The 11,446-nt window shown below is 43.6% G+C and overlaps 1 protein-coding gene across 6 annotated transcripts; it reads right to left on the reverse strand.

Annotated features, from left to right (window-relative positions):
• Positions 1-55: 55 nt before the first annotated feature.
• Positions 56-11,226, reverse strand: RNF146 (ring finger protein 146). Of its 6 annotated transcripts, none has more exons than XM_030033438.1 (3): positions 11,098-11,226; positions 5,486-5,642; positions 56-1,825 (listed from the first exon to the last, which is right to left on the reverse strand). In XM_030033438.1, exon 3 carries the CDS (start codon positions 1,822-1,824, stop codon positions 766-768), a length of 1,059 nt encoding a protein of 352 aa, XP_029889298.1. In that variant the 5' UTR covers position 1,825; positions 5,486-5,642; positions 11,098-11,226; the 3' UTR covers positions 56-765. The 6 variants fall into 6 exon arrangements, with proteins under 6 accessions (XP_029889298.1, XP_029889312.1, XP_029889302.1 ...); XM_030033452.2 differs by lacking the exon at positions 11,098-11,226 and adding an exon at positions 10,226-10,341; XM_030033442.2 differs by lacking the exon at positions 5,486-5,642 and having other exon boundaries at positions 11,098-11,223.
• Between the last annotated feature and the right edge of the window lie 220 nt (positions 11,227-11,446).

Below are 11,446 nucleotides of genomic sequence, written 5' to 3' on the forward strand. Positions count from 1 at the left end.
TGACAGTTTTCTTTAAAGTTCCTCCAGTGAAGTTCAATTAAACTGGAGACATATCTAAGATTGTTACTGATAAAATGTAGTTTTATTAAATTATAAATTCCGTAACAAAAACGAGACAGATCAAGAAAGACCTCAAAAACGAAACTACAAGGACTAGATGGCAAAGCCAGTGAAAATGCCATGAAGAGTGTATAGGTAAGAATTTGCAACAAAAGTTAACAGCATTTTTACATTTCCATTGAAGGAAGGTAAATGATTGCTCTTGTCTAGTAAAAACACATTTTAACTCCAAACTCACATCTATTTTCTCACATTAAATTAAGCATCCTGCTCACACCCAGCATCTTGCCTGCTCCCACACTGCTTTAGTGTTCTTTTCATACATCAATCCATGCAGAAAGTAGTAAGACACTTAATGCAACAGTCAGATAATGAAGACAATTCAAGTTGTACAGTAGATATACATTGGCCAAAAAGGGATCGAGTATCTCCAAAGGGAAAATGCTACAAAATAAACACAAGACATTTTCAAGAAAACTGGGTATTGCTAAGCAGCTTTCAAACCATTAACAGGACAACCCAGTTTCGTACAGTTAGCGTCTTCCAGCTGAGACATATTAAGAGACTTGAGTTAAACAGGCCAAATCTGTTTCTCCCCCTCACCCCACCCTCCCACCAAACACACTGCTAGGTTTGAGTGCAACGCCAACGTGGACAGAAAATTTACAGATACAGGACTGAGTTTTTAATCGCATGGCTCTAGATTTAAACTTCAGTGACTGTGCACTGTCCATCTGGCCTTCTAGACCTTACGCTTGTGTTTACCCCCCCGCCCCCTGCCACTGGTCTATCCGCTCCTGACTGGCTTGCGTTTGCACTCGAGTGTCTCTGCTGGACAGAGGACAGGCGCTGCTGAAGGTGGGCCGATACATCCTCGCTATCGCTGCTAGCATCCGATTCGGTCTCCTCAACAGAGGTGTCAGGGGCTGGCACCCTACCAGAAGATGATGATTCGTGGTCTTCTTCTCCCTCTCCCCTGTGACTCCTTTCAGCCATACTGTCTCCATTTATTTGTAAGTGGGCAAAAGAGTTCTCTAGAGAATTGCTCGCATCTGGTGATGGCGTTGAAGGACTCACCAGCTGACCATCCAGTGACGGCAGGGCCCTAGCAGAAATGGATGCTAGAGGCTGCACAGCTGCAGCCCCCAGCGTCGGTGTGCTGTCTGCACCATCGGCAGAGCTCTCTCTTGCCAGGTTGACAGTGTTAGCGTCACAGTCCAACCTCAAGCCAGCCACTCCCTTCTTTGGTATATCTATTATGTCCCGTTTTATTTTTCTGCGGCGTCCGTGCTCATTTCTCCTATACTGAACCATATTTTCCAGATCTGCTACGTATAAAAACCCAGCGATTAGCATTTCAGTGCTCTTTTTACCCTTGGAAAAGGCATCTTCCAGCTCTCTGCTGGTACGTTCATCATACTGCCACCAACCATTTCTACCTTCGTAGTACCAAGCGTATTCTCCATTGCCTCTGCTTGCCGCTTTGAGTTCTTCTGGTGACAATAAAGTTGGCTTGTCAAGAAAATCCTCTGGAATCTCCTGCCGGCAGAGCGCACATCGTTTCCCAAGCCAAGAAGCTCCCTTCACACACAGATAGCAGAAAACGTGTTTACAAGGCAGACTTACTGGATGGACACACGTTTGCAGACAGATAGCACATTCGGGGACTGTCAGGGAAGGTGCTGCGTTAGCACACGACTCATTTGTCTTCCTGTTTGTGGGAAGCATGTTGATTGAATGATCTATTTCGCCACAGCCAGCCATCCTGCAAAGGATCAAAGATAGATTTACATCAGTTTATTCTGTCCACTGAAACTGGTACCATACGTCACCTTTGACCTCAACATCCACAGAATGAGATGGTTACCTTAAATTAAGGTAAGTTATCATTTATGAAGCTCAACTCAAAGAAACTGATAGGTTAACATTCAGTTTCCTGAGCTGACAGACTAAATCAAGTACTGGGAGAATTTCTTTTGCTAATCACCAATCTTTATCTGTTTAATTTCAGCACATTATCATGCCAAGTTAGAAAACAAGCTTTGGAATTTCCTCCGTTCTTTCTCTGAAGTAGTGTTGATTAATGAACCTCCAGTCAGCCAGCTACTTTGGAGCCTCCTCAGGAAATTTTAAGAAGCTGTAGTTCTTTCCTGAAGAGGTGATCTAGCTGCAAACATTGAACTTAAAACTATCTCTCTTCACAATACTGGTGATCATCCGTTTAAGGGATTGCCTGAACAGTACCTCAGACTAGGTTTCCACAGTAGAAAATATGCCTGGCAGCAGCACCCGGCTGAAGTATTCTCCCACTCTGTTTCTTAGTCCCCATGCACCGAGGTATACCACCCCTCAAACTGGGCTCAGAACAACCACAGGGCTGCAGAACAAACCAGATTTGAAAACTGAGGTGGCTTTTTCAAAAGATACCCTGGATTCCTTTTTCCTAAACGTCAAGCGAACTCCCCAATATAGCCGAGTACACCTCAAAAGGAATCGCTGCAGCCCAGCAGAAGCAGCGGTATACTGCAGAAGACACACAACCGTGATTCAATTGGTTTGTGAAGTCATTGCCTCTACCTTCTCTGGCCATATCTTATTTCTGTCATTAAAGATGATTTTGTAACAAACTCTTAAGACAGCAGGGAATGCAAAACTGTGTCACTTTGGCATTGTGTAGGATTTCAGTAGTTGAAAAATTCTAGCCTAAATATGCAAATGCTTTCTCGACTATATATTTGCCATAGCAATCTTTCAGTCTGTTTCATGGTAATTTTCCTTTTATGTTCATATTTATTAGCAATCAAAACCAAACACCAGATATCAAATGAGGGAGAAGAATGGGCTTGGGGGACGCAGGCCTAAAAAGGTGCCTTTTTTCATTTAAATCCCCAAGGAACTTTGAGGCTGATCTTCAGCAAAACAGCCTTTCAGTGAAACTAGTCTTTGTTGTACAAGCACCTGGGAATAGTTCATGCAAAAAGATCACAGGCACGTGGGCCAAAAGGGACCTTTAGAGGTCATGTAGTCCAGTCTCCTGCTCCACATGGCACTACCACCAATACTAGATAGATCAGCTGTGGCTTTGTCTAACTGAGTTTTTTGGAAACGTGCAAGGATGGACGTACCATAACCTCCCTGGATGGCCTGCTCTAGTGTTATACACATTCCTAGCAGAATGTTTTACCTCAAGAGAAAATGCCTAGTGTTACTGTAAAAGCCTCCACTGCTTTAAACATCTTATGAATACATGCTGGGATTAAAAAAAAAAAAGTTTATGCTTCAGCATCCGTGTTTATCTTTACAATAATGTATTAAGGGCTATTTACTTAAAAATGTATTCTGTATGCTGTCTGTTCCCTTCTATCACTATAATTTCCTCTCAAAAGACCAATGCCTCTTTAATCCATTTTTTATCAAATCATTCTTTTAAAAGCTCTACAGCTCAAATATTTTTTCCCTGAAGTAGCACATAATTGTATCCACCTATGTTTCAGTTTCATATCTGAATTTCCTTCTCTGAGATTAAAGACAAATCTGCATACCAGTTCTTAAATCAGCATGCCAGACGCAGGCACAGCATTACCTACCACCAGTTACCTGTCGTTTTACTGTACGGTACACATCTGTCTGCAAGATCCATGCTAACAATGTTGTGAACAAGTTGCTTTCTGGGAGGCTCACACTTTTGAGGTTTTATTTTGCAACAGAATTTCACACCAAAACTAGGGGTTTATAACAAGACAGGGAAAGAAAAGCTATTGAGATTTCAGAATACCCACAAATACAACCCAACCAGTATCTCACAACAGAAGAGCTGAAAGAGAGATCCACATATTGATTAACTTGTGCTAGCCTGCAAAGTAGGCTGAAGTAAAGGATCTGAGTTTTCAAGTGCTCCCATAATGAAATACCACTGTGCAAAAACACACAGCAGCAGAGATTTTTACTTCCACGCTACAGTTCTCCAAAAGGCTGCTCCTCCCTGAATACACTTTATAAAGGTTATCCTTTTCAGAGTCAAAGAAAAGATTAAAACAACCTGTAGATTACATAACTTCTATACAAGTCACGTATCATAATTAAGATTTTAGAGGGGATTAAAATGCAATGCTGGGATTAAAAATCCAATCCATTTTGACAAATCAAATTCTGATACCATGAGCTAACTTAGTAGTAAACTAAAAGCAGAGTGAAAGTTCTCACCTGTTCACTGAAAGCACAAAAATGCTAACATTTGAACCGTGCTCAAAAGGTCACTCAATTTGAGGGTTCTTTGATTCCTTACTAGATCAAGACAATAATGCAGGATGTAAAAATAAAGGAGTAAATGCCTTATCTTGAAATTCCTATGTGATTTTTAATGACTCGGAGGAAAATGTTATGTGTAAAATGAATACAGCTGGAGGAGTAAACACTTATCTCTAAACAAGCGCTACGCAGCACCATAAAACTCAAAAGATAAGCACAACTGCAGTTGCATGTGCTCAGAATGCAGGACAATTACGCACTTGAAGATTCAACTAAACTGATGCTGTCTCACTTTTTAAGGGAAGATCCGAATTAATCCTTTTTTGTTTACCTTTTTAAGTATCAAATCTAGGTCATAGAGTTTGTTTATAAGCTGGTATAAGGATGTACACGTAGATTTTTATTGAAGAGGTAGTCCTTCAGAAAGGAGGAAAAACATCCAGGACTGCTATTCTGCTACATTATGGCTGTGGAAGCACTTTCATTGCAACTTCATGGTATTAAGAACTGAACAAAACTGACCACAGAATATTTTTCCTCAAATTAAGAGTAATATTTTATAACAAGGTTTAATCAAAACAGGCTTTGCATTAGAACTTTTATCAAACAGTAAAGATCTGTTTTTTGGAGGGTTGGTGCCCTTAAGTCACTTCTGGCAACAGGGAAAATTACATTATTGAATAGTGAGACTAAAAATTAATCAAACTCAGGGACAAGTTCTAAAAATAATTTTATTTCAAGTATTTAGATCCTCAGTTCAGGTATAAATAAGTGAACAACAAGCATGTGAACACTGCATTTTAACATAAATACAGCCTAAAGCCAACTGACAAGGAGCTAGTCCACAATCTTGCCAGATCCCACCTATTATCCTTTTGTGTGGGTTTATTTTTTTTTTTTTAATTTTTAATATTAAAACATGTATTTAATTTGTAAACTTAGGGTGCACAGCCTAGCGCACCCTTCATCAACACACACAGTATGGAAGAGGTGATGTATAAAAACTTCATGAAAAGACCCTGGGCCTTCTAGGACTCTCCTGGACGAAAAAGTAAGTTCCCACAAAACCACCTCAAAAATGTGTAATTTTTCAAACTCCCGGTCAAATTCTAACTGCAACTAAGCAGCCTGTCAAGGAGCTGACACGTGTAAGTCCATTAGCAAAACAGCAGCTTACTTTTTATGAATAATTTCTACTGAAGCATGCCACAAGACTAAAATGTCCTCTCTTCAGATGTCTCCAGCTAGGATGGCAGGTCCTCTTTCCCAAGGCTGGCTCATTCCTTACTTGTCCTGCCCAATGGTACACTACAGTGTTTCAGTTTCTCTGCGAACTAATGGAAAGCAAACAACATCACCATTACAACGCTGTACAGAGGCAAGAACGAGGAAAATACAATGCCATGGTCCCATTACAGGAAAGAAATTACTAGGCTTTCATTTACCTGATGCAGGCCATTTTCAATAAAAATATCATCAGATTTCTGTTTTATTTCTTGCAATAAGCCATTTTGGCCCACAGTTTTGATGTCAATTATTTTGATGTCTGACTTCAGCAAATTATCTTTTTCTAAAGTATTATAAGAGGCAATTATCTTTAACTGTAGTAAGTTAATGGCTCATTTCCATAACGTGACCATGCACACAAAAGGAGAAACAAGACCAAAGTTAGGAGCATGTTACGTTTATGCAAATGTAACCTCTAATAAATGACTCCTTATATTCAGAAAATTTAAAAAGTCACAATGCCTTCCTAAACCTGTTTATAAAACTATCCGTATCATATCATTCCAAAGCACTATCTAGGCTTGTATCTTGTCTCTTAATACGGGCTAGTATCAGATGCCTGAGGAGAAAACAGTGCATGCCCTAAGTCCTCTCCATATTTCAAACAGTCTGTAGCCCAGAGCCTTGCGTCCTTGTCCTCTTTTTCAGAGATCACATGCATTCTTTTCATGAATGAACCTCAGAACCATTCAGCACTTTTTTCTTTATAAATCTACATATGTATGTCCTCATACTAGCTTATAAACAAACTCTACGACCCAAGTTTGATACTTCACAAGGTAAACAAAAGAAGGATTAATTAGGACTTTCCTTTATTTCTTTATGAAGTGCTGAAGGGCTCCGAGGTTCATTCAAGGAGAATGAACACATGCAAACTCTGAAAAAGAGGACAAGGATGCAACTCAGCCTCCACACCTCTGAGGAAATACACCCCTCTCCAGGCTAGCGGGTAACGTCAGTCACAATAGATTTTGCCTATGTCACCAACCAGAATCTGAGCTAAGTAGTTTCACAAATACATAATAATCACTGGAAACCAGTAAGCGTCTAACAATACCTAAACAACTCTACAGCAGTGGAGTAGGAATCTGCAAACTCAGAGAGGGCAGGGCGACCATCAAGACTGTAGTGTCGCATTCTCTTACCCTAAACAGGAAGGTCTTGACGTACAAGAGCCACCCCTCGTTACAGAAAGTACTTGGGAATCCTCTGTAAAAAGACTGATGAGCCACAGAGTTTGTATCTTCCTTCTGGGCTGTAGCTTTCAAGATGATTCTTAAGCATTTTGAACTACAATTTCCAGTTGCTGCAAAACCTTACACATAGGAATGGTACGCAGCAGACCCGAGAATGTCACGTCTTGTATTTCAGTTTGCTCAAGGAAAGAATCATTTCAGTATAAATACAGTGCAGATCAGCCATGTAAGAGTCGAGCAACGTCAAGGAGTGATAAGTCCCTGAGAGAACATGGAGCATTTAGTGTTATAGTACATAGTATTATAGTATTCTGTGCTATCATCCTTCATCAAATGATCGAACTTTTATCATTAGTAACATCAGAGTGAAATGTTCAGATGACTTCAGTATAAGACACGTTACTCAACTCTGTTATTTTCTTTATAGCTGAGCTCCGTGTAACATTCCGTGCAGCTATTTTTAGAAGGAGCTCCTAAGGAAAAACGCAAAAATTAACAAGCCTATCCACACCTTTTCTGCCCTCATCATTCTAGCAGCTTTCCCTTTCTTCACATATCAATCTGAAACCAAGAGCTGCAATCGCATTAAAATTTTGGCTCTACTAATCCACTCAAGACAAGATACTACTATGTTTGCTACGATCAAAGAGACAGTTGCAACAAGCTTGGTGCTGTGGGTGTGGTCTTCAGTCCTTCATCTTAGGAGTTGGCTTTCTGTTACTTCTGCAGGTAGCACATCATCAAACCAAATGCTATGTGGAGATGGGAGAAGAAGGTTGGGTCAGTTCTGGCAGATTTCTTAGGAAGTAAAAATGCATGCACGTATTCAAGGTATGTAATTATACCTAGAAGAATCCAATTAGGGCATAATTATAGGATTAAGGTAAGGCAACTTTCTAATTGCTGCATAGCTCTTAAAAAGAGCTAGTTCACAAACCGACTTCAAGTAACCTCTACATTTCATGACTTCGTTATTTATTTAATAAGGCAGTCTTGAAAATTTTACTAAACAGAATAAGACACTTGTGGTTACACACATACCCCCTTTCCTGGACAGTGACTCCTCCTTTAAAGTCAAGTGGGTAAGAGCTGTGTTCTATACTCAGCAATTAATTTTCTATGCTAGAAAAGCATGCAGTGTGAGGAGTTACGCTATCTGAAGCGACCTGCAAGTATCCCTTCCTTCTGCATGCTCACTAATTCCATACATCCTATCACACACCGATTTTGAAACTTCCATTCAAGATGCGACACATGAAGGACAATCCCAGTGATGAGGAGCAAGAATTTAAATTGGGCAACATCCCCTCCCAAACTGAGGCCCAGTGAGCATTTTAACTGCTCTCTTTGTCCCCTTCAAAGTCTCTCAGGATGCTTGCTGGGAGAAGTCACATCTGCTTCTTCCACGCAACTTTAAGGTGTTGAAGTGGTGGAATTCCTACCAGACCGATCTCCCCAAAATGATGTCAGGTTCTCCTTAAGGAAAAATTTCAAGCTTTCACTAGACCAAGACAGAATGAAATAATTTCTTGTTAGCTCAGTCAACTGTGCCCACTGGATTCCCAGTAAACTATGGGACCCAACACAATTTTTTTTCCACTTTTCTCTTTCTTCGGAAAAAACAGCAACAATAAAAAAATCCCAGAAACTCACATATTTAAGAAGCCAGCTCCTAAATGTCAATGAAGTGTTACCTCCAGTCTTAAGAAGGCTCTTCTGTAAGTAAAAGCTTAGCTTTTTAAAAACGAACAAGCATAAACCATTGGTACATTCAACTACCACCAGCTTCTAACCAAACCAGCCAAAGACTGTTATTTGAGTCCTACTTCAAGTGACAGATGATCTCACAAATTCTGCAACTCTGTACAGATTACTCTGAAGCAGATATCATAAAATCATCTTCCCCGCCCCAGGCTAAAAACCCAACAGCTACAGCATTACTTCAAAAGAGTAAATGCTCTTCTGTAATTACTCGGATTTTTCCATCAAGCTCCCTAACTTGTAACTCAATTATGGAGGGGGGCAGGAGGGGAAAAAGAACCCCGGATTTTCACCCTTCCCTACAAGTTGCCATAAGCCAAATGCCATGGGAAGAAAGAAGGAAGGTGGCTGGTTTTTTAAATGGGAAAAACTCACTCTCCTGTCTGAAGGTCTGCTACGGTCACTATAGTATCAGGTCAAGGTACTGAGCCTATCAGGTATTTTTTTAAACTGTCCCTCGGCACTGGAGAGCGCAACAGAGAAATAACCTCGCTGTTTCGTGCTCTTACCTACTTTTCTGTATCTGTTTCTTAAACTTGGAATATCTTTAGGAATTGCTGATTGTGATAAGGCTTCAAAGTTGCCTGTGATTTCTTATCCTTTGCTATTACACATTAATAAAAAAACAACCCTTATATGTGCATTTGGAGCTGAATCACAGAAGAATATTCAAGTGCAGAACAGTCAACCATTTTGGTATTGAACTGCTACGTATTTCTTCAAAATTAGGTTCTTCTCCTATGCTACAATTGGACCACTGAATTTGAATTTTGAGCATATATCCTATTTCAATTTATTTAACAGAGCAAATGTGAAGTTTATCACTCAAATAAAATGACACTCTGTGGAAAATGAAGCAGAAACTGGTTCACCTGAAGTTATCGATGCTTCAGAAACAGAAAGGAAGTACAGGAACATCTCTTCATATATATAGACTTGATTAACACGCACAGAAGAGAGGGGGAAAAAAAACCCAAACAAAAATCAATTTTGACAAAAAGACTTTTCCCCCACCAATTCCAGGAGTCCACCGTTCAATAGCCTTTAAAAATACTGCAGTTCCAGCTCTCTAAATAAACGACAATTCAATTACATCTAAATTGATGCAGTATATTTTGAAGGAAACAAGAACAACAGAACTTTTTCTTTCACTCGGTGCAGATTCTGCGTTACAGCAATTTAAACAATTGGTACTTTGATTCACTCTGAAAGAAACCACGGTATTAACCACACAAGACTATAAAGCAAGTTCTTGCAAACATTCAATATTTAAGATTTACTCAAAATAACCAAATCAATATTCAGATTTCACCGTGTCTTCAATACCATTACAAACTGTAATTTTTGGTAGCGCATTTTCAGAGACGCTTGAGGAACTATTTTTAAGTAGCCCACTGTCCAGAGGCAGCAGCTAATGAAGTAGCGGGACTGTTTTTTCAGCATTACAAATCCGACAAAAGCAAAGCGTTTTAAAGCTCTGCTCCCTACTCCTCCTTGTAATTAATTATTCAACGTCTACTTGCCTGCTGCACCACCGGTTAACAGAACCTACAGGATTTCCAGTTCACATCACGAAAGAGTTACACTAAGATTTTAAAACCCGACACTTTTATTTGGTTTCAGCTATTTCACCGGTCCGATTACCTCGTTTGTATGGGGAAACTCGTACTTACTGAATGTTTTGCAACAGTTTTTCGCTGGTGGCAACACACGCTGCACCAGAAGCCGGACCATCTCGTCACGTCCCGCTTTAAGACTCTGAAGGGACGCGACCCAAACCCTCGAGCCGAGACACCGCAGCTCTCCCATTAAAAACCCACCGGCTCCTTCTTCCCGCGGGCTTCGTGACCGGGCTCCCACGACTCCGTGGACGACCGCCCCTCCAGCTCACCGCGGCCATCGCGGCCGGCCGCCTACAGCAGCGGCATTCGGAGAGGCCGGCCGACGGCACGCGGGGCGGAATGCCTCGGAAGCGCCGCGCTCCCTTCGGTCAGCGGATCCTGCCACGCGTGACGCCGCCACAGCTAATGCTCCTGACCTATTTCACTACCGAAAAGAACGAAAAACCGGGACGCGGCCGGGGGAGGCGGGGGCGGCCCGGCAGCCGCTTCGCTCCACAGCGGGCGGACAGAGGGCCCCGGCCGGGCTGACGGGACCGGCGGGAGGGACCGCTCCCGCGCCCGTCACGTGACCCCGCCGGCGGGGCGGGGGACGCGCTCCTCCCCCCCCTCCGCCAAAACAATGCCGGGGCGGCCGCCCCTCAGCGGCAGGCAGGCCCGCACCCGCACCGATACCCACACCCGCACCGATACCCACACCCGCACCGCGCCGCTCGCCGGCCTTTTGTTCGGGGTGCCCGCCCGCGCGGCCAGGCCTCGGCGCCCGCTCACCGCTGAGGGGAGGAGGAGGGAGGGGGGCAGCGCCGGCCCCGGGGGGGGTGTTGGAGCGACCGTTGGCGGCGGCGGCGGCCTCCCGCTCCCTCCTCCTCCTCCTCCTCGTCCTCCTCCCGCGGCGGCGCCAGGGGCCGGCTGGGCCAGGCACTCACCCGCCGGGCCGGCCGGCTCAGCCCGCCGCCGATCACCTGCCTCCTCTTCCTCCTCCTCCTCCGGCCCCGCCGCCGGGACAGCGGGACGCGCCGACGTCACGCGCGGGACCGGGGGGCGGGGGAGGGAACGCGCCACTGTGACGCCGCGGAGGGGGAGGGGCGCCCGTGACGCCATTACGTGACGCCGCCTCGTCTCGTCTCGTCTCGTCTCGTCCCGTCACGTCCCCGTGGCGGCGTTATGGCGGCCGGGCCTGCGAGGCCTGCGCCGGGCCGGTTGCTCCCGGGCTAACGGGGAGGCGGCGGCCCGCTCTTCGGGGGTCCTGCGCGGGGCGGGGCGGGGGGGACACCT

The sequence above is a fragment of the Aquila chrysaetos genome, chromosome 2 (genome assembly GCF_900496995.4).
Source record: "Aquila chrysaetos chrysaetos chromosome 2, bAquChr1.4, whole genome shotgun sequence".
NCBI lineage: Eukaryota > Metazoa > Chordata > Aves > Accipitriformes > Accipitridae > Aquila > Aquila chrysaetos.

What these genes read in the sequence shown, in the direction of transcription:
- RNF146 (XM_030033434.1), bottom strand. Translation starts at nt 10,452, where the DNA reads ATGGCCGCGGTGAGCTGGAGGGGCGGTCGTCCACGGAGTCGTGGGAGC. An exon ending in CCCGCGGGAAGAAGGAGCCG is followed by an intron (nt 1,826 to 10,372) that starts GTGGGTTTTTAA and finishes GATCCTTTGCAG; the next exon opens with GATGGCTGGCTGTGGCGAAA.